Source organism: Limulus polyphemus, unplaced genomic scaffold (genome assembly GCF_000517525.1).
Source record: "Limulus polyphemus unplaced genomic scaffold, Limulus_polyphemus-2.1.2 Scaffold160, whole genome shotgun sequence".
Taxonomy (NCBI): Eukaryota; Metazoa; Arthropoda; class Merostomata; order Xiphosura; family Limulidae; genus Limulus; species Limulus polyphemus.
In genome coordinates this window covers 336,301-362,888 of record NW_013665770.1, presented here as the reverse complement: position 1 = coordinate 362,888, position 26,588 = coordinate 336,301, and the positions used below count along the sequence as shown (strand labels likewise).

Sequence of the window (26,588 nt, the reverse complement as noted above, 5' to 3'; positions counted from 1 at the left end):
CGCAGATAGCCCTCGTGTAGCTTTGCACGAAATTCAAAACAAACAAACAAACAAACAATAAAGACAGCTCGATAGTGCGTTAAAGTTTTATATTCCTAGGTTGTATGGTAATAATTTATACCACTGGGTTTTATGCTACCATTATAGTTCAGCTATGAATAACGTGACGGTGCTGATGAGCTTAACTTTTCTAATAATGGTTTTCAGCAACACATGAACGCGGGGTTTTTTCTGTTATTTCAATAATGGTGTATTTGTCCTTATACAGATTTTGTTACATGCATAAATGCGAGATAAAAACCACATTTCTAAAAAATATATCTAAAGAACGAGTTTTAATTTTACTTACTAATAAAGGTACATATGATATTAAATAAACTGACCAAATTTCTATATAATAATCTGAATTATTGAAAAAATAAATAATGTAGGCACACTGAAACACCTAAAAATGACAAAAGTAGGCAGTTAATTGCATCAAATGATTTAATAAAATGAAATACTTTCTAAGAGAATGTGACAGTTGAACGTATTCAACAATGAATTAGAACTATATTATTGTTTTAAGACAGATTATTGCGTTAAATTACCCTTACAATTAAACATAGGTAAATTGGTTTGTTTGATGGAGTAATTGTGAATAATTTTGAAACTTTCTCGAGTCCATTTTCAACTAAAAACAGTTTTATCAGATTTCAATATATAACACGTATACAATTTTAACAATTTCTGGAATACATTTCCAAATTTATGATACATAATTGTATTTACGTAGTAACAAAAATAATCAACAGACGGTTAGCAATGACATTTCAAAACTTTTCAATCATAAAAATTCAAGTTATGTCTTCAAACCCCCCAGTGTAACTTTGAATTGCGTTACTGCCAAACGCACGTGTGCAGGGCGTTGTTTTTTTTGTTTGTTTTTTTTACTTTATGCTTCCTGAACTCACGTATAGTGTAAAGTAAGAAGACACATAACAAATTTCAAAAATAGTATAATTACGTGTAATGTCACAGCCACAGGGGATGAATAATATAATTCCAGGATCAACCATGGAAGATACTATAATTCGTGTGATGTCCCGTCCACGGAAGAAGAATACTCCAGTTCTAGGATTAGCCATGAAAGATACTATAATCATGTGTGATGTTCTGACCACAGAGGATTAATGATCCAGCTCTAGAATCGACAATGACGAATGTATAGTTTAAGTGGAATAAGTAAAGAAAGTACAAAACTCTGAAATCAAGAAAAAACTTGAGAAAAAATAGACAAGCAAGTTAATAAATACATGTAAATAGTTAATTAACATATATAAACAATTAATAAACGCACGAAAATAGCCAATAAACATATATAAACAGTTAATGAACACATGTAAACAGTTAATTAAGATATGTAAGAGGTACATCATAGACTCGAAATAAGGCACAACAGATACACAAACATTTATTGTGTTGCGAAGGTAATAATAGCCACATAAATATTTTAAAGTAGAAAGGATATGAACACGAACGGGAACGTGTGTTAATTTAATATTTGCACGAATAAAGAAAACAATGCAGAAAAGATGGCAAGAAGTATTCGAGATCTTGCGGGAAAAAAGGGCTTTCATCAAAAGTGGAATTCTCAAATATGAATATTTGTATATCCATATGTTGTTGTTATTGCTGCTCCTTTACCCTCAGAGATTGTACGATAGACATTTCTTTCATCTTATTTGCATGTGTTCTCTTATTTGATTGAGCAGGTAAACGAAACGCTGTTGAAGAAAAAGTAAGGAGTTCCACTCTAGTGATTAACCACTATTTTAGAAGCGACGAATAGTTTCCGTCTGCCTGTTTCAAATGTTATAACATATATTTCCCGGGAGTTTATAAACAATTTTTCATCATTCTCAGATCACCTTTAGTTTGCATGCTATTCTGATTTCGCTAGTAATGGCATGTTTATAACACGTTAAATGTGCTAGTACACAAACAGTATAAAATGAGATGACCATGAGAGTACAAGTTATTTTAAATACTCAGCCAAAGCTAAATGATCAAAATACAAACGACCCTATTAAAAAAAGTGTAGTAACTTCGATTTAGGTATAACACGAAAAAAGACAATAATATATATGTATTACCCTCACTCAATATTATCATCAAATGACTCTGAAATGTATTAGCAAACCTAATACCTCCGAAATGATATATACACACGCAAACTGTTTGAACTATCTGTTCTCCTCATTTACAAACGAAGCTTAACAATATTATCTTTGTAATATCTATGTGAGAAAACATCTTTATATGTTAATGCTTTTAGATACACTGCGTAGGAGATTATGAATTTTTCATCCCTTTATCTCATTATTATTAGTAAAAAAAATAGATTCTATTATAATGCATTCTATTGTTGGCCTCGTTCTTTTGGATTATTGGGTAAAAAAAGGAATGACACGATGTCCAGTCCACTTAATAAATTTCACAAATAAGCTAAACAGAAATTTCACTCACTAGGTAATTTCGTTTCTGTATTTCTCCGTCAAAGCACGCACTCAAAATTTCAGAGCACTGCACTGTTTAATTACTGATTACTGATTAACTCACTCTATCCTAATTCGCTCTTCTTTGTACTGCTCATATTGTTTCCTAAATTTCGAAGAAGGCTGTAGTCGTTAAGGTCACGCCGATCACGTCACGTTAAACTTCTTTCTACCTGAATAATAATACAAATATCTAGAGTTGTCTAGAGTAAAAATATAGCCTACAAAATAACGTAACTGTATATATATATGTTTTTGATAGCAAATGAAAGATAATATTTGAAAGCCGCTAAAATATAATTTAGGAAGAACTCACAGCTTTAAAGAAATTCCATATAACTCCACATACGCAAGGAAACAAAATATCAAATTATCTTACATAAATAGAAATGTAAGTAGCAAGGAACAGTGTGGTATAGCATCTGCAACGATGGCACATGCATAGAAATAAATATTGTTTGATTCCTGAAAATAGTGCAACGACGACACATGCATAGAAATAAATATTGTTTGATTCCTGAAAATAGTGCAACGACGACACATGCATAGAAATAAATATTGTTTGATTCCTGAAAATAGTGCAACGATAACACATGCATAGAAATAAATATTGTTTGATTCCTGCAAATAGTGCAACGACGACACATGCATAGAATTAAATATTGTTTGATTCCTGAAAATAGTGCAACGATGACACATGCATAGAAATGAATATTGTTTGATTCTTGAAAATAATGCAATGGTGTCAGATTTACAATGATTAAATAATACTATTATTTCCTCTGTTAGAAGACAGGCAAAGGGCATCATATATATATATAGTTGTTTCATCTGCATAATGCATATTGTGTCTCGTCTGTGGTGCTATGTTACTAAATATAAATTAAAATTACGTTAACAGAACTTCTCAAGAATGGGACTAGTGATTTCTCAAACAGGGAATATTGACTAATTATTACTATAAGTTCATTTAGAACATGTAGTTACACAAATGTTCATAATATTTAATCACCATTTTAAAGTCGTTTACTAAAACGTCTATGAATGACTCCAATGCTTATATGTTTTAGCACGTTTTCTATCCAAAGCACTTTTTAAGTTACATTTTCATTCGTTCGATTTTAAATACATTTGGAAGTTTCCTTTATAAGCTAATAAGAATAGCCATAAAAGTAATCCTTAATACTTTTAAGAAGAAAGCTTCATTATTTAAAATATATACTAAATTATCTTTTCACGAGAAATTATTTTAAATTAATTAGTGGTGTATCATCATGCTATGAATATGTTATTAATTATTAGTTGTAAGATTTGGTGGCAGTGCTGCCATCTATCTCTAATATTTTGTACTGTTCAGTCAGAAGTAGGTCAAATATGGCAATAAATTGTAATAATATATGTATAATATATATAGATATCTCTATATACATTTTAGATAAATAGATCATTTTAATACGACAGTATTAAAAAGAAGGCAATTGGCTCTTGCACCAGTTAAAGTGAAACAAGTGCGAAATTGAAATTTTGCACTTTCTTATGAGCTGATTAAATACTTAAATTCTTCCTGTAAAGGCAGTGCAGTAGCTTTTATAGAGCTAATTTTATCAAATGATATAAATTTATGAAAAAGACTTTTACTATTTCAAACACAAAAGACGTCATTTTAAAGAATTAAGTTCGTTTGAGAAATTATTAAGATTGATTTGCCATCTTAGCAAGTAAAAAAAAGAGAAGAAATTACTGAATTCTTGGTAAAAGCTGTAAAAATTGGGTATCTTCAATAATACAGTTTTATACAGCAACACTCTTCGCAACTTTTTTTCTTTCACTGTTAATAATAATATACTATTTTGTTCCCATTATTATCTGTCTTCTTCTCTGTTTTTCTTTCGCTGTTTGATTACGATGCATTCACAGTACTTGATCCGGATAAAGTTCATTAAGAAAATTATTTGATTGTTAAAAATCATGGTGGTGTTTTAAACCCCTTCCCCCCAGTGGCACAGCGGTATGTCTGCGGACTTACAATGCTAGAATGAGAGTTTCGATACCCGTGGTGGGCAGAGCACAGATAGCCCATTGTGTAGCTTTGTGCTTGATTACAAATAAACAAACAAATTTAAATCCCTTGGAAAATATTTTATAAGTGACAATTGCTAACTATATATTTATAGGTGCTTGAAAATACTTAAGTATTTAAATCCAGAGTAAACGTAAAACTATAATTTCGCTATCCTACATATAAGTAAAAGGTATTAAACATCCACATGTGCTATTTTATTTTCACATAATTCTACGTCTTCCGATGGTTCTGCCGTAAACTGAGAATAACTTAAAGTTCCAGGATTTTAATTTTCTCAAACACCTTTTTTAACCCCTCTATATGGTGTTTTTATTTAATTAGTTCCAAAAGCTAGTGTTTTTTATTTCGCTGTTAGATAGCCTAAGCTTTTACATTAATGAAACAAAAAGTCTTTTATGATCTGTTATTATAGTTCTGTACAAAATATAATCGATAAATAAATGTTTCATATCATGATTTGTGCGTGATATGTATTATTTAAATGAAAATACAGTAAAGCGAGCCCTGGTTGCAATACATGATAACATACGAATAAATTCGAGAAAATACGACGAAAAATTGTTTGCCCGAGTTAATTCGAAAAAATATTTTTTTAAACATGGAGGATGCCCGAGTTAATTCGAGCAAATAATTTTTGAAGTATGAAGGGTGCTCGAGTTATCTCAAGCAAATGTGCTCTACCCATCACTGGTATCGAAATGCGATTTTTAACATTAAAAGTCCTCAGGCTTACCGCTGAGCCATTGGTGGGGGAGGGAATACTTTGAGTTTAATTACGCAGCAAACTTTTGTCTGCTTATCGAGCGTCTTATACAAATAGTAAAATTTAAAGTTTGTTTACTTAGTGGATTTACTTGATTGTTGTTACTATACTGTAATATGAAATAAATATCTAGTAGTGCGGTGTTAAAACGTAACAGGAACGAAAAGTATGTTTTCAAAAAGTATCCAAAAATCGCTCGAAAAAGCACGAAATTAGTTACTTAACCATACTGTTTTGTTCGATGTATGGAAGAAATTAAAAGAAAATATACAAATCTCTTGCGTCATTTAATTGATATAGTGATAATTGTCACGTGAAAGACTTAATAAAGCAATAATTGTGTAATTAATAATTAATTGAGTTTTTATTATTTTCAGTGAAGGTTCATTTTGTCAAAAAGGAACATACAGTTACATAAAATTTATCTATTTTTCAATCAAATTGTAGATTTGCTTCTAGTAAAATTAGTTACACTAATCGTTTGCTATCACTGCAAGTGCTACCATCTAACGACTAAATAGCACATTCCAAGATTGAAAACATGCATAAGGCACAACCTCTGAAAGAACTTTGAACTTATTTGTGTTCTTGTGAGATTAAGCGTCTAAATAATTATGGAGCATCTAAGATAGTGGCAAAATGTGTAATATTTGAAGTCTAACAACTTATTTTGTTTGGAATAGTCTGCATATAAGAATTAATTTTATAAAAATATTTTAGATAATGGGGTGACGACTAGAAAATTTGGTTCAAAAAAGGTTTTTGGTAAACCAATAAAAATTGTCTTTAAAAAAAAATTACCAATGTTTATATAGTTATTAAATCCAAAAAAAAAAGTTCAGTTGAATAATATCATTTTTACAGTATTATTGTAATATGCGAAAAATAAATCTGTGATCTTAATTTACGCCAGACTTTACGTTAAATATTTATGTTTTTCATAAACCTGTTTAGTTTCAAAACAGTAGTGTTCTTTTGGCTTTAATGGTAATGTCATACACCAGTTAAATTGTGATTGTAATATTCAAGGATAGAAAACGTGAATATCTTTGATAGAAATAAACTTAATTGAACTAAAGATAAATTCATTCCTCATTCTAATTCGAAAAGACGAGAAATAAATAAATATATGTATATAAGAACAAACTAAAATAAATATATGTATATAAGAACAAACTAAAATAAATATATGTATATAAGAACAAACTAAAATAAATATATGTATATAAGAACAAACTAAAATAAATATATGTATATAAGAACAAACTAAAATAAATATATATGTATATAAGAACAAACTAAAATAAATATATGTATATAAGAACAAACTAAAATAAATATATGTATATAAGAACAAACTAAAATAAATATAATAATATATTAATATTCTTTTGACCATTTTGATTTCGTTTTTCTCTAATTCATTGGTTTTTATTACATATGTTGTTCAGTGATCTAAACATTAGAGTACTATTGTGAATTGCAATCATTATCTTTTTTTATATTCCGAGATAATATTTTTTATAAATAAATTAAACTTTGCGATATTTCTCTACATTTGGCAAGAAAGGACCCCTGACGTTATATATTGCATCAAATAAGAAAAACGAGGAAACATTTTGAAATCACTTAATTAAAAATTAATTATAGAGGTTTTGCGAATAATGTATTCAAAAAACATCTGTTTTTCAGTTTTATTGGTATATATATCATTACTTATTACTGAGAAACCTGATACATAGTTAACGCAATGTTAGTGACAATAATTTTAATGCCTTTGGTAGATGTACCTAAGGATGACGCTATTTCTTTTTTATGGTTTAGTGGTTAAGGCACTCCAATCGCACTCTGCTGGTGGCGAGTTCGCATCTTGTCACTGAACATGCTCGCTCTTTCATCTGTGAGGGCGTTATCAAGTGCGGCCAATCCCACTATTCGTTGATAAAGGCGTAGCTTCCACAACAAAGTACCTTGTACGTCGTACATGCAGCATAAACCATTAAGGTTGAAACCAGGTTTTGAAAACTACAAACCAGTCTTACTTCTTGCGATGATGTAAAAGTTGAAAGTTTAATTTCAACTATAATAACATGAGGGAATCCTTAATAGCCGCGGCTATAATTAGATCTCAATTCGGTCAAGATCGCGGCTAAAAATATTTTCTAATTCATTTAAGTACAAAACGTATGGAACTGACGTAAAATAGTCTGGAGTTAGATTTTCACCTGATCACTCCATACTATTTTCAATATATACAGAGTTCTACACTTTTGAACATGTTTTATCAGTTTAGAGTATTTATTAAGCCGGGATAAGTGTAAGTTTAAAACGTATTGAAATAGTACAACGTGCCCAAGGGAATCGATTATAAATTTGATGTACCTACCATCCTATGATTGATTTCTCACCTCTTGCTTTTTATTTGGCAACCAACAGGACTATCTTTTATTCAATAATGATTTTAGAAAAAAAGTACGTATGTTCAAAAAAATTAATTAAATACAAGAATAAGTTTGTTTGTTTGTTGTTAAGTGTAAAGTTCCACAATAGGCTATCTCTGCTGTGTCCATCACAGGTATACAAAATAAGAAAACTTATAATTGGAACATTTCCGAAAGGTAGACTTTTCTTCTTTTCCCTGACAAAGAAAAATAATTTTTTTCGAAAGTGCTCCGGTTATCGGATTTTTTTATTTTTGTCTGTTTTTTTTCGTTCAATAAGTTATGAATAATCATAAAGAGACATCTGGTAGAGCGACATTTAAAAGTAATGGCTAATTAAAGTATGGTAAAAGAAACAAAACTAATGTTTTCAAAATGTATGATAAAATCACTTAAAAACCCTAATTAGTTTCCTAATCATACAGTTTTATTCGATAAACGGAAGAAGTTATATGAAAATAAACGAGTCCCGTCATTTGATTAATATAATCTGTGGAAAACATTATAAAAGCAATAATTACGTCATTTATAAGCCACTGAATTTTGTATTATTTTGTATGTTTTTATTAACATGAACTTACAAGTATTTAAAAATGCATCTATTTTTCAGCGAAATTGTGAAACTGTTTCTTGTAAAATTAGTTACGGTAAACGTTTGCTATCTATGTTAAGTGCTGCCATCTAATGACTAAATAACACATTAATTATGTGTACTTCAGAAAGAGGCAGAATGGTCCACCTTTCCAAATCCTTGAGCTTTCTCCTGCAGACAGCATAATCGTTTGGGGTTGAAACTAAGTTTTAAAATTACCTGACAGTTCTGTTTCTTACGATAATGTCAAAAGCTGAAATTGTCATTTTTAACCTTTATTTTCATTGAAACAAAAAAGTAAAGTAGATCAGGATCTAAATCCATGGAAATCCCAATATATAAAAGTAAAAGAAATAAAAACGTCTTAGTTTAGTACAAAATGTGCCTGGAAATAAATTAGTGTATAAAAGTATATATAATATATGGACTTATTAACTAGAGTTACATTGCAAGATGACAGTTAGTTGATCATATCCATTTCAAAAGGACGAATCTGCCGTAAATTAGTCCGGAGTTAGATTCATACTTTATGACTCCATGTTTTTATTAATACACAGTTTATGGTATTACACGTTTTTACAGTTTAGATTACTCATAATCTATTGAAGTAGCACAGTGTGCTCAGGATGTCGATTATAAATGTTATGTATCTAGTCTGTTATGATTCATTTCATAGTTCTTGCCTTCGATTTTGCAACCAAGTGGACTACCTTTCATTCTGTAAGATATGGTTGTTATAAAGAGGTAAAATAATAATAAAGCAATTTTATGTTCTTACATTATCCTTTCGCTATACCTGTTTGAATAAAATAAGTATCTTAGTATTCTAATCTACTTTACATATATATGAGAATGTAATAAACAAATATTTGGAAACCATAAAAATATATTTGTTTAAGTTTGTTTAAATTCAAAGTCACACATTTTGATATTTGCGTTGTCAGTCTATATACTTACCGTTGCCCCACCTGAGTACTTTTGCTTATAGTAATTCCCAATATTAATGTTTGTAGGAATGGTTTTTGTGCTTCCTAACGTAAACTCGTTAATTGTTATATTTGTTCATGCAGGGCGCTTTGAAACCATTATCCATCTAAAGGTTCATTACTTTGTGGTGTTAACAGCATGGTGTACTTCACAATTCATAAACTGACGTTTCGTTTCTTTCTCTCAGTGAGATTACCATGCTTTTATTTACACACCAACAACAACAATAACAACTATGGAATACATAACCATCTACTCACTTGTATTATTTTAACAAGCACAACAAGCTAGCAGGCAAATACAATTAAAGTAACTCTCAAATACGTAGCTTACATTTCCTATGGGAGCGTGAATAATAATGAAATGTTATCAAACATACATTGCAGTTCTGTTTGTAATAATAATGAAATATTATCAGACATACATTGGAGTTCTGTTTGGAATAATAATGAAATGTTATCAAATATACATTGCAGTTCTGTTTGTAATAATAATGAAATGTTATCAAACATACATTGCAGTTCTGTTTGTAATAATAATAATGAAATATTATCAGACATACATTGGAGTTCTGTTTGTAATAATAATAATGAAATATTATCAGACATACATTGGAGTTCTGTTTGTAATAATAATGAAATATTATCAGACATACATTGGAGTTCTGTTTGGGTGAACAAAGAACAGGAAATGAAACACTCATTATGTCATAATATTAATGTGAAAAAGGTCGCTACCATTATTTATGTTGTTCTTCAACCAATGTTTACTGTTAGAAATTTAAATATTAGCAAATTAGGTTCAAACTTTATGTTAGATTCTGTTCGTTAAAGCATCTTGTTTTTCTGTACTTGAGATTTCAGTTTGACATGAGATGACTGACTATGTTTTTATGATAAGGTTTGTTGAAACCTAAAATTTAATCAAGGAAAATAAGATTCTGGTAATAATTTCTTATAACTAAGCGAACTTTAAAGCATACCTTTTTAAAAACATTACCGAACAGTAATCTTAGAATAAAGGTGTTCCTAAATTTACATTGATCAGACTGAATAATCATATTTTTTGTTCTTCTCTAATTTTTTTAAACAGTTTTCATGAAAGTCAAATTTAGCTATGACAAGACTTTAGTAAATGAATTTGTCAAAAGTTTAAACGAACAGCTTTTTGTTTGTTTGTTTCAGAGCAAAGTCACATTGGGCTATCTGGAGGGAACCGAACCCCGGATTTTAGTACTTTTAGTCCATAAATTTACCGCTGTCTCACTGGGTGGGGCCCGGCATGGCCAGGTGGTTAGGACGCTTGACTCGCAATCTGAAGGTCGCGAGTTCGAATTCTTTTCTCACGAAACATGCTCGCCCTTTCAGCCGTGGAGGCGTTTTAATGTGACGGTCAATCCCACCATTCGTTGGTAAAAGAGTAGCCCAAGAGTTGCTGGTGGGTGGTGATGACTAGTTGCCTTCCCTCTAGTCTTTCACTGCTAAATTAGGAAAGGCTAGCGCAGATAGCCCTCGTGTAGCTTTGCGCGAAATTCAAAACAAAACAAACCAAACTCACTGGTGGAAACGAAGAGCTTTTACAAATATTTTAAAGGGAACAATCGTACAGTACTCATTACTTCGACAGTAGAATTGTTGAAGCTTAGAAAAACTAAGGTTTTCAGTTATAACGTACACTATTGTTATAATTGAAAATAAAACAAAAATATATGATGGACAACAAAGTGAAATTGTTAGTACATGTACCTGTGAAGAAAAGAATATAGAATATTCGATATACAGAGAGTCGCAAATAGTTTTTGTTTTACAAAATTACATAAAAACAAGATAAATTTGTATATAAGTTAGGAAAATTTTAAAATCACAATGCGTAAGAAATACTTTTGATTAAATTAATCTTCTTACAATATTAAAAAGTTCTAAGTTTTCATATATTTTCTTTTCAGAACACTTCAATACGATAAATGTGGTTACACTACTGGTGTATACTGTTTTGTTATTATATCTATATGTAGTGAGAAGTGTGTGCAGAGACAACTAATTAAGTAAGTCAAAGTTCTTTACTTATTGAACCACACGAAGGATATATACTGTGTCCACAAAAATTTACAATATATGAGTAGCATCACAGTAAGATAATGTATCACTGACATTGAATAAGAATTCTAGACGTTTTGATGGATTTTTTTCACCCGCTCTTTTGAACCTGTTGGGTCACTTTAAACTCTAATTACAAAAACTTAACTTTGGGAGTTGTTTCGTTTCTTAACATTCTCGGGAATCCTTATGGCTAATAGTGTTAAGAATGAGAGGTAACAAAACCATAAGTCGGGATAAACTGGCTTATTCTTCTCACTCTGATACTGACGAACACCAAAAATCATTATCAGTATTTTTCTATAGGATCCATTACTCCTATATCTTTGAATATCCAGAATCCTTACACACAAAAATCTTGATTAACGTAAATGATCTGAAATTACTATCACACAAACCCTTAATATATATATCATCCATGTAGCTTATCTTAAGAAGCTGAAGAGAAAAAATAGCAACATCTTACTGAGTCTTTAAATAGTACGTCAAGTGTACGTCTCTTCAACATGCAAAGCTCTCTATAATTGGTCAAATATATATATATATATACATCACATTTTTGATCTAGTTACAAAATGTATCACATCTAGATCTTCCAGGGCAATTAGGTTTCACAGAACGTTAGGCTTGTGCCTCACACTCAAAAAACTCTTTTCTTTTTATTTTGAAGATTGGTTTACAAAACATAATGCTTACAGAGAATGGATCAGAGTAACACACTGACAAATACTTTCAATCCCTTCCCTCGTGTTTAATTTTATACCGTGGATGGACTAGTATTGTAGACTACGGCACTTCAAAAGTTCTATGCCTAGTGCACCTGGCCTTTTGGTTTACTTGGTGTTCCTTATATAACACCTTTCTTTGGATTCCACACTTAAATGCACTACACCATTTTTATTTTTCTTGAAGCAAATATTCATTGCTCAAAAGACGCACTGACTGACAAAAATACACACACACAGCATCGTTAAGGACAGAAAATAACCTTACAACGCTCTTCATTTTCAACAATAAGTACTAAGTTTGTGAAAAGATTGATCCCGTGTATCTTCTGCATTTCCTACGTCTGTATGAAGACGGTTTACTACCTTCTCTCCATCTAAAATTGCCATGACAACGTTATCTGGAGGAGAACGGAGAAGATCTGGCAGAACTGGCGTCCAGTCTTCTGGGTCGATATTTGAGATCAGCTGATTCTGATTTCCACATGTGTCTATGGTAGATTCGTGGATGAGTTTTGGAGAAGCTGTGTTAAGCATGTGAACATTCGGTATTTTATCACAGTTGGGATTTCTACGGACACTACCATGAATTCTGTCTCTTTGTTGTTGCCTTGGAAACTCTGGAGTGGAAGTTAGTGAATAGTTATCGTGAGTTAGATTCATTCCGTACACTAGCTGATTAGATGTTGTCGGGTGTGGTTTTTCTGGAATTGACGTCACCAGTAGAGGTCGCTGGTCATATCCACTAGATGAAGAATGCTGGCTAAGATCGGAATGGTCGCCGTAATAATTTTCTGCTGGAGGAGACTGTTTGACCATGGATGGCCGATGGTCACAATCACTACGAGTAGAACTTCCTCTGACATCATCTTCAATGGATTCATATATATGATCAGCGAAGACACTGTAAACGCCCGAAGAATCAGAATAAGGTCCACAAACTGACCTTCTGTTGCAAGGAATAACCTGAAACAGTTGATGACCTCCATCATCACCTACTCCAGGTTGATGCTGATTGGCTACAAACCCGTAACGATTGGGAGAGCTAGTTCTCGATACGCTTGGTGATGTTCTGGTTTGAGAGGTCATACCACTGTCTTTGTGTCTTGTTCTCCTCAAGGATCCAATGATTGGTAAAGGAGTCTGAAAGGTGTCATCTCCCTGGTTGGATACTATTGACGTAGATAGGTGATCTGTTTGAAAAATTAATACCAAACATTGTACAATAAAAAACATTCAGCACAATTACCACAACCCTATAGTTATATTTCAATCATAACATATAATACGATAAATTTTATTGCAAACTTCGCGAAAGTTTATTTAATAAGCATATAAATAATGATAATACAAACTCTGAAATGCCTATTACATGAAAACTAGTTGCGATCCAAGACACACATACAGTAAAACTAGTTTTATTTATGCTTCATACTTTTTTTTACCTTGTGTGGTGAACTTTGGAGAAGTAAAACAGTTCTGAGCTTGAGTGGTTTTGAGATGCTGTGGAATCTGCAAAGGTCAGATCAAAAGTGGTCAGTTTTTATAGTTTTTTATTTTTTTATGAAACCTTTGCAACAATAATATTTATAATGGAGCTCGGTTTTTGTCCCAATGTTAACATGGTTAGGTTAAGATTTATTCCCTGTTCACACAATTTCTCGTTTTAGAGTCGATTGATCTTACTCTGGACTGTTTTAAACCGAACGACACATCCAGATCTTGTTCAGAATTTAAAATGTTCATGAACTCTTCATGTTTAGAGCAACTCGTATTAATTTTCAATTTACTGGTAGAAACATTTGATCAGAAAGATGGAATTAGTATGGATAGTCCACAGGCACCTGTCTTAGCCAAATTATTTATGATTGAAATAGAAACGAGAGCTATAGAAACTTCATTTTATTCTCATCTTTATTGGTTAAGATATATGGACAATACTGTTACAGGTGAATTGAGTCTAAAATATGCTAAATTTCATAGACATCTTAGTAAGTTATATAATATTGTTATTTATACTAAAGACTGAAAAAGAATTCGTTCACATTTTTAACGTTTCTATTATTAAATCAGAAAATGGTTTCTAAAATTTGGTTTATCAGAAACCTAGACATTCTGACATTTATATACCTTGGAATTCAGCACAGAAACTGGATATTACAAAAAAACATTTTAAGTAATGCTAAAGGAATGTGTAACAGCCAAAAAAGTTTTATTTTGGAAATAGGACGATTTATAAATTGCTTTGTAGAGTTAAATTGAAATTGTGAATAGAATTATTATAAAGATCTAATAATCCTTCTTTAAACGCCAACGGAACCCAATTTTTTGCTGTATACCAGGGGTAGCCAGTGCTAATAGAAAAGGATGGAGTAAAAACTTTGAAATACTTTATCTCGATATAGAGGTTACATCCCTTACAAAACCAATACAAAACTTTCTTCCCTAATTTCTAAAAAATATCCAAAAACTGAAAATCCTGAGTGTATTTATAAAATTACAGGCAATGATTTGTGAAAACTTTACGTAGGAGAAACGCAAAGAAAACTGAATATTAGAATAAAGGAATATATGTGGAATATATAAACCCCTTTCATGTTTTCCAATATAGAAGTAACGCTTCTCGTGGCTGCTTCAGTAAAGAAGACATTTAAATAAAGGAATATATGTGGAATATATAAACCCCTTTCATGTTTTCCAATATACAAGTAACGCTTCTCGTGGCTGCTTCAGTAAAGAAGACATTTAAATAAAGGAATATATGTGGAATATATAAACCCCTTTCATGTTTTCCAATATACAAGTAACGCTTCTCGTGGCTGCTTCAGTAAAGAAGACATTTAAACTAAAGTTTAGTTTTACTTTAACGGAACAACAAGTTTCGACACTAACAAAAGTTGACTTGAAGAAGACATGTAGAAATGTCAAAAGTTGTTGTTCCTTAATAGTGGATCTTTAGATTGTTTTCAAGGTATTTTGTATTTACCCATTATTAGATAGGTGTAACTGCTCTTAACAGAGAGTCCCTCATTAAAAACCACTGTTGAATAAATACCCAGGAGCTCCTTTATACTTATTTAAACGTGATGTGCATGTCAAATTGAATAATGTGACTTTTTTCTACCCAAGAAGTACCTGTGTCAATATAGGGTACCAGGCGAACAATGGCAACATGTCGTTTTAACATTTATTTATTTCTTTAAGTATTCCACTTTTTTAGACGAATAAAGTTTTTACTTGTTTCATAGTTGATTATGTTGACTAGTGTGATATTTTAAGAAGCCACATAAACGTCTAACCTAACAACTTTAAAATGATCTCTTTTAACCAAAACAACTTTATAAAAACTTTTCCTGCTATTCCACAGATATAATGCTCACGGATATATATATATATATATATTTATTTATTTTTCAGTTAGAACCGTTTTGCCCTCAAGAAAAAAATCATTTATTATATATTTCCATTTTCGTCTTTCTTAGTAAGGAAGAAAAATAAAACTATAATATCGACACATTTATGTATGTTGGAATTTCTTTGCCAATTTCAATTTGAGAAGTTATTTCAAATGCCCCCCCCCCCTTGTGACACGTCTGTGGACTTACATCCTAGAATCCGGGTTTGATACCCATGGTGGGCAGGGCACAGATAACCCATTGTGTAGCTTTGTGCTTAATTCTAAACAAATAAAACTCTTTCAAATGTTCGATTAAAATTTCTAATTTTTTCTTAACCAACAAACATTTACTAAAAATTAATTAATTAATAAATTTTTCAGTCAAGAGCTCATTGTGAATGTTAGGAAAGAAACCTTTTGCACCCTTGGAAATGACAGACATCTAGAAATTTAGAAACATTCGTCCCAGTAAGTAAAACAGCAACTAGTAAAAAAACATGCACAAATTAGAAAGAATGAGGATAAATATATCAACAAAATAAAGTCAATAGAGTGAAAATAGTGTTTCGTTCATTATTCTTACGGTTAGATAAACAGTTGTGGGTTTGAGAAGGTAACATTCATTGGCAAAGCGTATAAAATTCATGCATCAGACTTAGCATTCTGAAAAACAGGAAAGTAAAAACAATGTTATATAGAACATAAAGCAAGAATTATAAGAGCTTGTTATTAAAGTAACTGCTTTATTTTACAACAAACACACGTCAGAGTAAGCAGACAAATGGGCGCAAAAGAACAGGTGCAATACCTGATGATAAACAACAAACAGAAGAAGAAGTCAGAGGCACAGAGGTACCCACACTGTGTTGGCTTGGCGGCAAGTTGGTTGGCATTGTAACTCTTCCTGAGAGCTCGTCCCTCGACTGTTCTCTTGGCTTGGTAGGAACAAAACATTTTGGTAACCATTCATATCGCTCTAAGAACTTTGAAAGGACTTCTTGTACCTATAATATTAACAACGACAGTATTAACGGCAGTAAAACGATAACAGCTTCAATAGCGTTATCTAAAAAAAAACGTGAATTAAGTTTTTATTATTAATGTTCAGTGTTTCAATTTTTTGCAGAATCTGTAGCCTTATTGGGTCACAAACCAAAATTACAATATAATATTTTTGTTAACCCTAAAAAATGTAATTATTTTTCAAACATATCTCTCTTTATTTCATTTTTTTACACGTTTCATAATTAGCAGGTTGTAACAAAATGTAATTAACATACTTTCCGATAGAATTATGAATGACCAAGCTACATACAGGGAATGATTCTCTAAATAGGTTGTTAGAAATAGTTCAACGCGCCTTTTTCCACAATAATTAATTCAAGCAAGTAGGAAATTTGATAAAGAAAATAATAAGTCACTGAATAATTCTAAACTGTAGGGTTTAATTACAATTGATATATTTGGAATTCGTGTAACATGAAAAACATTAAAACTTACACAAGGTGGCAAAACCATTCTATGACTACGTAAGCGTTGAAGTTTTAATGTAGATCAGCTCTTATTAGTTAATAATAGACAGGCTGAAACACCGCGAAACTGCAATACTTAATCGATAGAAAATGTTTTTGTTACATAATGTATAATTAATACGTTTCACATTACTTCTACAAAATCAAAAGGTTACTAAAACAAGAGTATTAGAGCTATATACATGTAGTATATAGCAGAAAAGTTGGATAGCGTCTAACAGTTTTTGAAGTGAAGGAATGAAAAGGTAGTTTTACATTAACTATACCTATATTATTTGTAAACAATCATTGCAATAGCTTTGAAAAGCTTCCGAAAATTGTTTACATACTGTTATCAATTGTTTACAAGTAAATGGTCAATGAAAACATAATAATTTCCTTACGAAACGGGTGTAAGATGTTGACTTTTTTTGCAAAAGTGCCTAATTTTCTAATTACCCATTTTGGTAAACTGAATTTATAATTAATTTAATTGAGTTTCATGAAAAACGAAACTATCTTACCTGTTCATTCTGCAGGCAGTAAAATACAAATATAAATAAGCCTAAGATACAGTTCAGAACCGTGAAGATGTAAGCAAGAAAATCTGTTCCTTGGTTGACATACAGAAAACCTGACGTCCATGTAAGGCCTAATAAACATAGCATAACGATGGTCCATCTTATCCATATTCTGCAAAATTACGTGTACACATTACGTTTATACACATACATGTTCATTCATATATACAAATATAAAACTATTCAACCCAAATTTATATACGTATATTTATCCAAACTGAGCACCATATTTTTAACATATTGAAAATATATTTTTCCTGCTAAAGTTCTTTGATTTATACTTCAAAACCTTTATAATAATGTGTCTATTTACATTTGAAATTACAAATCTAAATATACAGTATTTATAGTCTCAAGTCTGTCAGAAATAGGAAGCACTACTTTTTTGTCGTGTTCGTATTGACGTTTGTATTTAATGCTATACATAACTGATAGGCATTTAGAAATGTTTCCTACATTTATCACAGATATTGTAATATATTTGAAAACCCGCGACATTCTGTTTCTACTTCGAGAAACTGACATATAATAGTGTATTATCTCAGTGTATACTAAGAACTTAAAATGCATGAACATGTGATGAAGTAATAGTTTAAATATTTCTTGATGGATTCTGCATGAGTCATAGTAGCTTGTATATGTTTAGTGATATAATTTTAATAAGAGAATTTTACTTTTAAAACTAAGTCTTATATCGATCAGACTTCATTTAAATGTTTCTTTTTCTCCTTGAATCTCACCTAGATTTATAATTATACAATGAAAAGAATATACGTATAACGTTTCTCACTTGATTTTGCTCAGCTTCGACGCTTCTTTGCATTTGATAATCGTAGGAATGTTGGTATGGTGACACGTAATACAGGTCGCAATACACAGGAACACTGTACAACCCTGACAAGATGAAATAAGGTGGAATAACTTATAATTTATGAAACTCGTATTGAGAAGAAAACAAGCATTTCGATAAATAGTTCGTACTGATATGATTCAATTAATATTTTGATGTAAGTGGTTTTAAATTTTTGCCTCTTGTGTCTTCTCCTGAAATTCGATCATACTTGCTTCGTTTTACATTTAATTACTTATAAGATTATTGAAGACTTTGAGCCTACCGTATGAACAACGGAGTTAGAACAATCCTATCGTTTGGACTATCAACTTAAGGAGGTTACAGCTAACTCCTTAGTTTAAGAGTTTATTCAGCTATCCTAACTATTTAGGCTAAAAAACAAACAACAGTGATACAGTTATTGTAAAGCAAAACGTTAAATATATATTTATATAGTTGCAGCTATACGTTACTTACAAAAAGAATGCCCGCTGCTGGTCCTACGAAGCTGAAAATGAAATAATTATCAGATCGTAACCAACAATATTCGCTGGTCCCGTAGCTCTGGAGATCAATTATTGCTGATACAGCAACAATCACTGTTGGTATACCGTAAGCCATCGCGTAATACCAGCGAGCCCGGCTTTTTTCAGAGTCATAAACTTCTATCAACAACACATACAAATGGAAGCCTTCAAGGAACATCCAGACAACCACAGCCAGAAAGAAGTAATGAAGGATTCCAGCCACAAATCCACATAATACTCGAAGATGTGTCTGATTAATGCCTGCTGCAAAGATTAGCTCTGCCACTAGGAGGCAAAAACACGTGTTTTTCTGGATAGTAGTTCGATCAGTTTGAGATTTTCTAAAATAATACAAAAAAAAAAAACATATTAAGTACTTGAAAGTTTGATAACATGAGTTGTTTGAAAAGAATCAATACCAGCAAAATACATATACATATATATATATGTGTTCTACTATTTTTCGAGACTAACGACATTACTCAAACATATTCACTTACAACCGTAAAGCCAAAGGCACTATTCTTAATATATGCACGTGTATCTTGCTAATCCAACTTAATACAATGGAGTCTGTAACATATACAAGTATAATTTTATCAGTAAAACTATCCCTGCTTATCATAACGGTTGCAACTTTTATAGTAATTATAAAACTGGGCTTAATTGCTGTATTGATCTTAAATTACGAAGATGTCAAAAAAAGTAGTAAGTTAAGCGAAAAGGGTCAAAAATATATAACATTTGTGCCAACCTACTGTATGTTACCGTTGGGAAATCTTGTTATTAAGAAACTGATTAGGATTTATATATTAGTGTCGAACAGACGAGAAAATATCAAGATAGATGGCTAAAAAAACCATTCACACATACACAAACTAGAATAACACTTATTAGTAATAATGCACCATTACGTGCAATATTGGATATAAGCCTAACACCCAGGCACGTGCACAAAAAAATCACTGCTACAACATTTTGATAGATTTGACAGAATTGACAAAAAACGTAGACTGTTAAAAAAATAAACCAATGTTTTGAACTACTGCGAAGAGACAGCACTGCTGTAATAATATTGAATTTAAAGTAAAGCCTACTTACCGTAACACATACAAGGAAACTGCAGTTATCAGGAGAAACTTTACACATATAGCACACCCTAACGAGGTCACTAGTTGAAGGGTAAAGTGTTTTGAAGAAAGTGGCTAGAGAAACAAAATTAAAAATTCATGAGTAAATCTTTTCTTCTATTGAAAACGTTTTTATGTATATAGCATTTCATAATAATAAAAAACACGTGGGATCGAAAGGACTTGGTAGGTCAACTTCTCTAAAACCCTAGCGCTTACCATTGGTTTCGTAGTATTCTTCCTTCTTCTTTTCTCCCTGAAGAAGACTGGACCACCTGTCGAAAGTGCTAGGGTTTTGTTTAAATTGATCTATGTAGATTTTATTATTATTAATATTCTGATTAAACGGAAATAGAAAGTAAAAATCCCTTGAGGTGAGTCTACCTTGAGGTATAGTTAAATGAAGTCTGAAAATGGTAAAATATCATTATTTTTAAAGTAATGCAAATTATTAAGAAGCTATCAAAGTCAGTTCACCTGAACGGGTTTCACTTCCATAAGTAATGCAAAGTTGGTTAAATGATTACAAGCACAAGAAGTGTGAGAAGTGTTCGACTGCACTGTCCAGCATCCTTCTTTCGACCATTCTCTGTAAGTACACATGTACTTAGTTAGAAGAATACCTTCCTTATAGACTCATAATAATGCATCGCACGTAAACTCTATAAAAAAATTGCCAACTAGCTACAGAAAAGAACCAATTATGTTGTTATTTCGAAGATTGATCCTGCCTGGAGATTAATAAATATTACTTCAGGATATTGTGACAAAACATTATTGCTACAAAGGCAGTCCAGGTTTCTAGGTTTTGTTACAAACAATCTCAGTTAATAGGTTCTAAAAATCAAATTTATATATTAACACTAAGCAACTCTGGTTTCTCGATTATATATTGATTGTCACATTAACGTAAAATTAGGTTTAACCTACAGTCAGGCTCGTTCTATCATAGGAAATTTGTTTAAAAAAAAAAAAGAGGTCGTTACATTTTTAGACACTTTATTTTATTCAGTTTAGCAGTTCATTCGTTATTGGTTTTATATTATTGTCATTATTATTATATGAACTGGCAGAAATATTCGCAGAATTTTTTGATTTATTGGAAAAATATATAAAAGGTATTTCAGAGCAATAGCTCGTCTATTTTTTCGATAACACATCACTACATGGCAATGCCAGCTAACCAATATGTTGGAGTGTAAAATTATTGCTGTTTTCTACAAATCTGAATGTTATTCCACTACAATGTTCTGTTGAACGTTTTTTGAACAAACTCTATGTTTTAAAATTACCTTAACATAATGTCCCAGAAAACACACTGTGGATTGGTAACATTTTCTTCCTAGAGGATAGAAAAAAGTTTCATTAATTTAGTAAAGTTATATTTTTTTCTGTAGAAAAAGTTTCAAAATTGAAAAATATAACACTATTCTAAATATCTGCAACGTTTTCTAAGATGATCTACTATGCTTTTAAAAACTTCAGTTTGAAATTCTTAATGTACGAACATTTACTGCGTCCAGTATTACCTAGATAAAGAGCAACTAAAGTAATATTACTCTAGACGAAAAACTCATCCTTCGTCTATGACATTTTTTGTGGTATTTTGTATTTGAATGCACAAAGTTTACAAACCATAATGGAAGTGATGTATATTTAAAGTAATTAAGACAGTTAAATGACCTACTTAGACTATTCACGTAAGAGGCTAGGTATGTAGAGTTCTGAACGAATGTGATGGCTTTGTGAGACGTCTCAATGATTGCGAAGTTAAAAACTACTGGGTTAAACCTATTCCACAACACTTGTTATCCACCAAACACCTCTAGTACAAAAGACACTCTGAGCTAGATGGTCTGATCAAAAATGACACCAGATCTAGTGACGCTTTCAAAACCTGGGTATCGGGTACAAGTATTAAAACTCAACAGGATGATGACACCTGTATTTGAAATGTCTATAAACAAATGAAGAAATTCACACACAAAACTTTAACAGATAAAAACTGCTGTCTTAGATGGGGCTCTGAGGGATGTCAGATTTATTCCTCAAATACCTTTCCTTTACAATGCATAGTACTATCTACACCAATCCCTCCCTTATGCATACGATGACGTCTTCCATACTTCCCTACTTGTAATTCAATTTTTACATAACTCAAAGAAGTTTGAAAAGCTTTCCACTTTCTTTTAATTATTAAATAAAAAAATACTTTAATAAAGGCGCTTTTTGCTGTTGTGCTTGTTTTCTAGAAAAAGATCAGCAGGTACAGAATGATAACAAGAATACAGTTTGATACATTTTAATAATAAGATGGGGGCCGGGCGTAGCCCAATGGTTAACGTGTTCAGACTATGAAGCCTTATAATGGAAGGTGAACGTAGTATTTCAGTTACTTAATGTCAGATATAAGCCTTTAAGGCGATAATAGAAATAAAACCAAACATTTTAAGTTACCTGTATGTGCTTGAATCTGATCTGTACCGGCTCCAACAACCTCAACCTCCTTCTTCTTCCCACAGTGATGGCAACAACTCGAGAGTTGATGACCCATGTAACGTTTGTAGTGTCCTGCACTTGAGTTACGTGAGATTGGAAACCAGCCTCTGGTTTTAGCAGTTCATCAACCTTGTTGTAAATACGTAGAACTATACGAGCTAATCCTGTGAATAATTAGAAACACTTACACGTTGTTGTAAAATGAAGGATTACAAAAACATAGCCCGCATCGAAGAAATAAAATGTTACTTTCACAAATGCATAACTGTTAATCTTGTTATGTTCATGCCATTTTATCTTACTTATAATAGCTAGATTCTTACCCTGATTAGAATATTCTATCAAAGACTGGACAGGAAGGTGTAACGAATCTTCGGCCCTGGCCCAATTCGAACCTCGGACATGAGACGGTAAAGGGAACACCAAAGTCTGCGTTTTTCTGACATCTACAGCTTGTACTAGCATTACTAGAACACAAATGTTTTGTTCATTTACCCAAAAAAAAGCATTTAAAATGCTCAAAAGTATTTCTTAAGGATAAATTATAGAACTTATTAATAGAAAACATAAAATTTGCGAATACTTCTCGTCGTAACTATACAATAAAATTTAGTTGTTTGTTTATATACAGATATTACAAAAGAAGTAAAAGTAATAAAACGTTTAAAATACGTGCATTTTTTGCCTTCTGATCACCCATTAATAAATATTTGTAAACTACTGTTGTTAAAGCTTCTTGCTGTCTGTCTGCCCCCTCCCCAGTGGAACAGCGGTATGTCTGCGGATTTACAACGCTAGAATCCGAATTTCGATACCCGTGGTGGGCAGAGTACAGATAGCCCGTTGTGTAGCGTTGTGCTTAATTACAAACAAACAAACTGCAATGCGGAAATATAGTACAACTATTTAACACTCTTTGGCTATCCCAAAAGATGCTCTCTAAAACTATTTACAAATAAAATATTCATTACTATTTTAATTTTTGTTCCGGTTATTTGTGAATTTCAACGTTATTTTCGTTTCGTTGTTTTTTGATACTGTAAAATATTGATTAATTTATTTTTAAATTTCACTCTTCAGTTTGTGACGGATTTACTATTATATATCTATTTTATTATCTATATTTGTTTAAGTTAAATTTATATTTAGAAATGTACATAACTTACACTGTTTAATCTGTATTGCGAAATTCCCGTCTATTCTCTAAATTTGTAGAAAATTCTCGACTTTAAAAATCAATAATATATGTGTGTACGTAAACACTGCATCGTTTATATTGTTGCGTAAGGTGAAATTTCGAGAAACTCTTCTCACGCCTATAAATACAACCAACGCGACGCGCCAAAAGACAGTACATATTATTGGTTTGCTACAATTGGTATGCTATAAACCTCGGAAAGTATAACAGTGAATAACGTTTAGTAACCGGTAACTTCAAATATTTGACCAGGAACGTTCATAAATTTCGAACATTACAAACCATTTAACTTCAATGGATTCACATCGGACATTAGTACTTTTACGAAAACATTACCTAATCTTATCGGTGGAAAAACTCGACGTGTGACCGATGGAGAAAGAATAATATGAAGTTAGCTAGCACCCTGTTAAGTGAACTGTATCTTCATCAACTCGAAATTAATTCGCTCATCGTGAACCCTCGATAAGATATTAAGGAAGTTCCAAACCAGAAAGAAGACTCATATTGTTTGTAAGTTTGTAAACCTTTTGTACAGAGATCATTATTTGTAATAACTGTTATTGTAAATTGTGTTACTGTTTGTATAGTAAAATATATTTGTATTAAAAAAGAAACTGTTGTTGGCAAATATCATAAATTGGATACATATTGACATTTATTTAACTTCTAAATCTAAATTATAATTTAAATCAATTTTAGGCTGTTAGAAATTGTAATACGTAACAACGTGAAGTGTGCATTCATTACAAAGAAATTACTTTTTAGCAAGGAATTTTGCTGCTTTTCACTTAGTTCAATGAATACTTAATTAAGTTTCAACTCCTGACATTATTAGGAATTTTTATTCAAAGAAATCTCATTGTGCACACCTGTTTTAACTAATGTGTTTGATTTTATGCGACTTCTCTGTCCGTTTGTCTGCTAGTCATGATCTTAATCTAATGGTTAATGATCTGCTTAAGTACATAGCTTCCATTTTGTTTGATCAAAAACTTAGCTTCAATATTTATATAGATGAAATAATGGTCACTACAACTTTTACATGCCACTTCAGATTTTTGACTGCTAGTCTGCTTGTCTGTCTGTCAGTAACCTAGTGGTTAACCTTTAAAAGTGCGTTACTGAATGTCCAAAGCTCGAACCACGATATGGTTCTGACCATGCTCTGAGCTTTTAGTTGTGATAGCTTTATAACTGTGATAGTTTATATCAAAGCGTAACACACATATAAGTACCAAGTAAACTAATAAAAAACACAGGTCACATTGCTTGAAACGCTACTAGTTCAGGAAAGGTAGTAGTGTGAGAGTGGAATAGCTATAATGTTTTTAGGTAAACTATACATTTTCTTTATATGGGTTACTTTTATTGTCAAAGATAAAGTCAGGTACTAATTTAAAGTATTATACAATTGAAACACTAAGACTATATATATGTCCCCCAGTGGCACGGCGGTATGTCTGCGGATTTATACCACTAATAAACTGGTTTCGACACCCGTGGTGGGCAAAGCACAGATAGCCCATTGTGTAACATTGTGCTTAACTACAAATGATATAAGGAATATATTAATATAATAATAATATATATTAGGGTAATAATAATATAAATATTTATTTTTATTATAAACCTACAGATGTTTTCTTTGGCCAACAGAAAGTTACTCTCTTGTACCAGTGACTCCGACAACAGCAAAGCTCCTTCCTCTAATCCTTGCAGGAGGCCCGATGTCACTTGCCTACGCTCTGATGACGTCAAATCCTGCCAAGCTTCGTTCTGCTTATCACTCAGTAGATTGCTAACGGTTTCTACAATGGACTATGAAAATATCTTTTAATTAACCTTTCCTAGCTGATAAAAAAAAAGCTTAATTTCTAGTCTTATTAACACCCAGCTTGCGAGTCAATCAGATCGAATTAGATGAGCAATAGAGGAGTGTCACTGTTTCCGGTATTCAAGTTAAAGCTCCCAATACATGTAATCCAATAAAGAGCTTGGTCTGTTAACCTTAAAAGACCACACTTTACTCCCAAATAAACTAATCTTTCAATAATGTTCGGCCACGAAGATATGGAGTTTAGAAGGTTGGCCAGACTGTGTTTCTCTTGTAACAAAATAGTAGAAGCGTTCATATTCAGACAGGTACCGCACTCAGCCAATCTTACAACGGCAGCTAAGCTTCATTAAGCCTTACTCAATCATTTCTATCGATATAACTCGCGAAACGGCTTCGTAGAATTGAGAAACCAGATTTTATATTGCATATAATGTGCGGCCAATACCGTATTTCGTGTGGACTTTTGGATTGGGGTATGGAATTTACTCCCTCATAGCTTAAAAGCTAGTGCGAATTCAACCTCGCTGGTAAACAATTCAGATTCCAGGTATTGCAAAAAGTTCAGAATAATAATAATAAAAGAGATAATACCGGAAAACTTTGTTTGCAAATCCATGCCCCAAACATGACACCCAGACTCGCAGACTGGGTATTAAACAAAAGCTGAATACATAACGTGAGAAAACTAACTATAGCTTCTCTTTTAAGTTTACTTTGACTAGGTCAGATTTATTTTAAGGAGAGAGAGCCAGATGTAACTGGAGAAATAAGATGCTAGCTTTCTTAAGCAAGAGCCCGGCATGGCCAGGTGGATAAGGCGCTCGACTCACAACCTGAGGGTCACGGGTT

At 31.8% G+C, this 26,588-nt stretch overlaps 1 protein-coding gene across 1 annotated transcript in view; it reads right to left on the bottom strand.

The window, feature by feature from the left end:
* Positions 1-11,221: 11,221 nt before the first annotated feature.
* The window catches only part of LOC106476895 (adhesion G protein-coupled receptor L3-like), a 76,043-nt gene continuing 60,676 nt past the window's right edge, over positions 11,222-26,588 (bottom strand). The window contains exons 10-21 of the mRNA XM_022381396.1: positions 25,537-25,720; positions 23,025-23,168; positions 22,660-22,865; positions 21,495-21,544; positions 20,680-20,791; positions 20,174-20,277; positions 19,023-19,413; positions 18,504-18,607; positions 17,657-17,825; positions 16,482-16,625; positions 13,670-13,736; positions 11,222-13,417 (exon numbers count right to left, since the gene is read on the bottom strand). Coding sequence (XP_022237104.1) covers positions 12,507-13,417; positions 13,670-13,736; positions 16,482-16,625; positions 17,657-17,825; positions 18,504-18,607; positions 19,023-19,413; positions 20,174-20,277; positions 20,680-20,791; positions 21,495-21,544; positions 22,660-22,865; positions 23,025-23,168; positions 25,537-25,720 — 2,586 coding nt within the window. The 3' untranslated portion in view covers positions 11,222-12,506. The remainder of the gene's footprint in view (positions 13,418-13,669; positions 13,737-16,481; positions 16,626-17,656; positions 17,826-18,503; positions 18,608-19,022; positions 19,414-20,173; positions 20,278-20,679; positions 20,792-21,494; positions 21,545-22,659; positions 22,866-23,024; positions 23,169-25,536; positions 25,721-26,588) is intronic.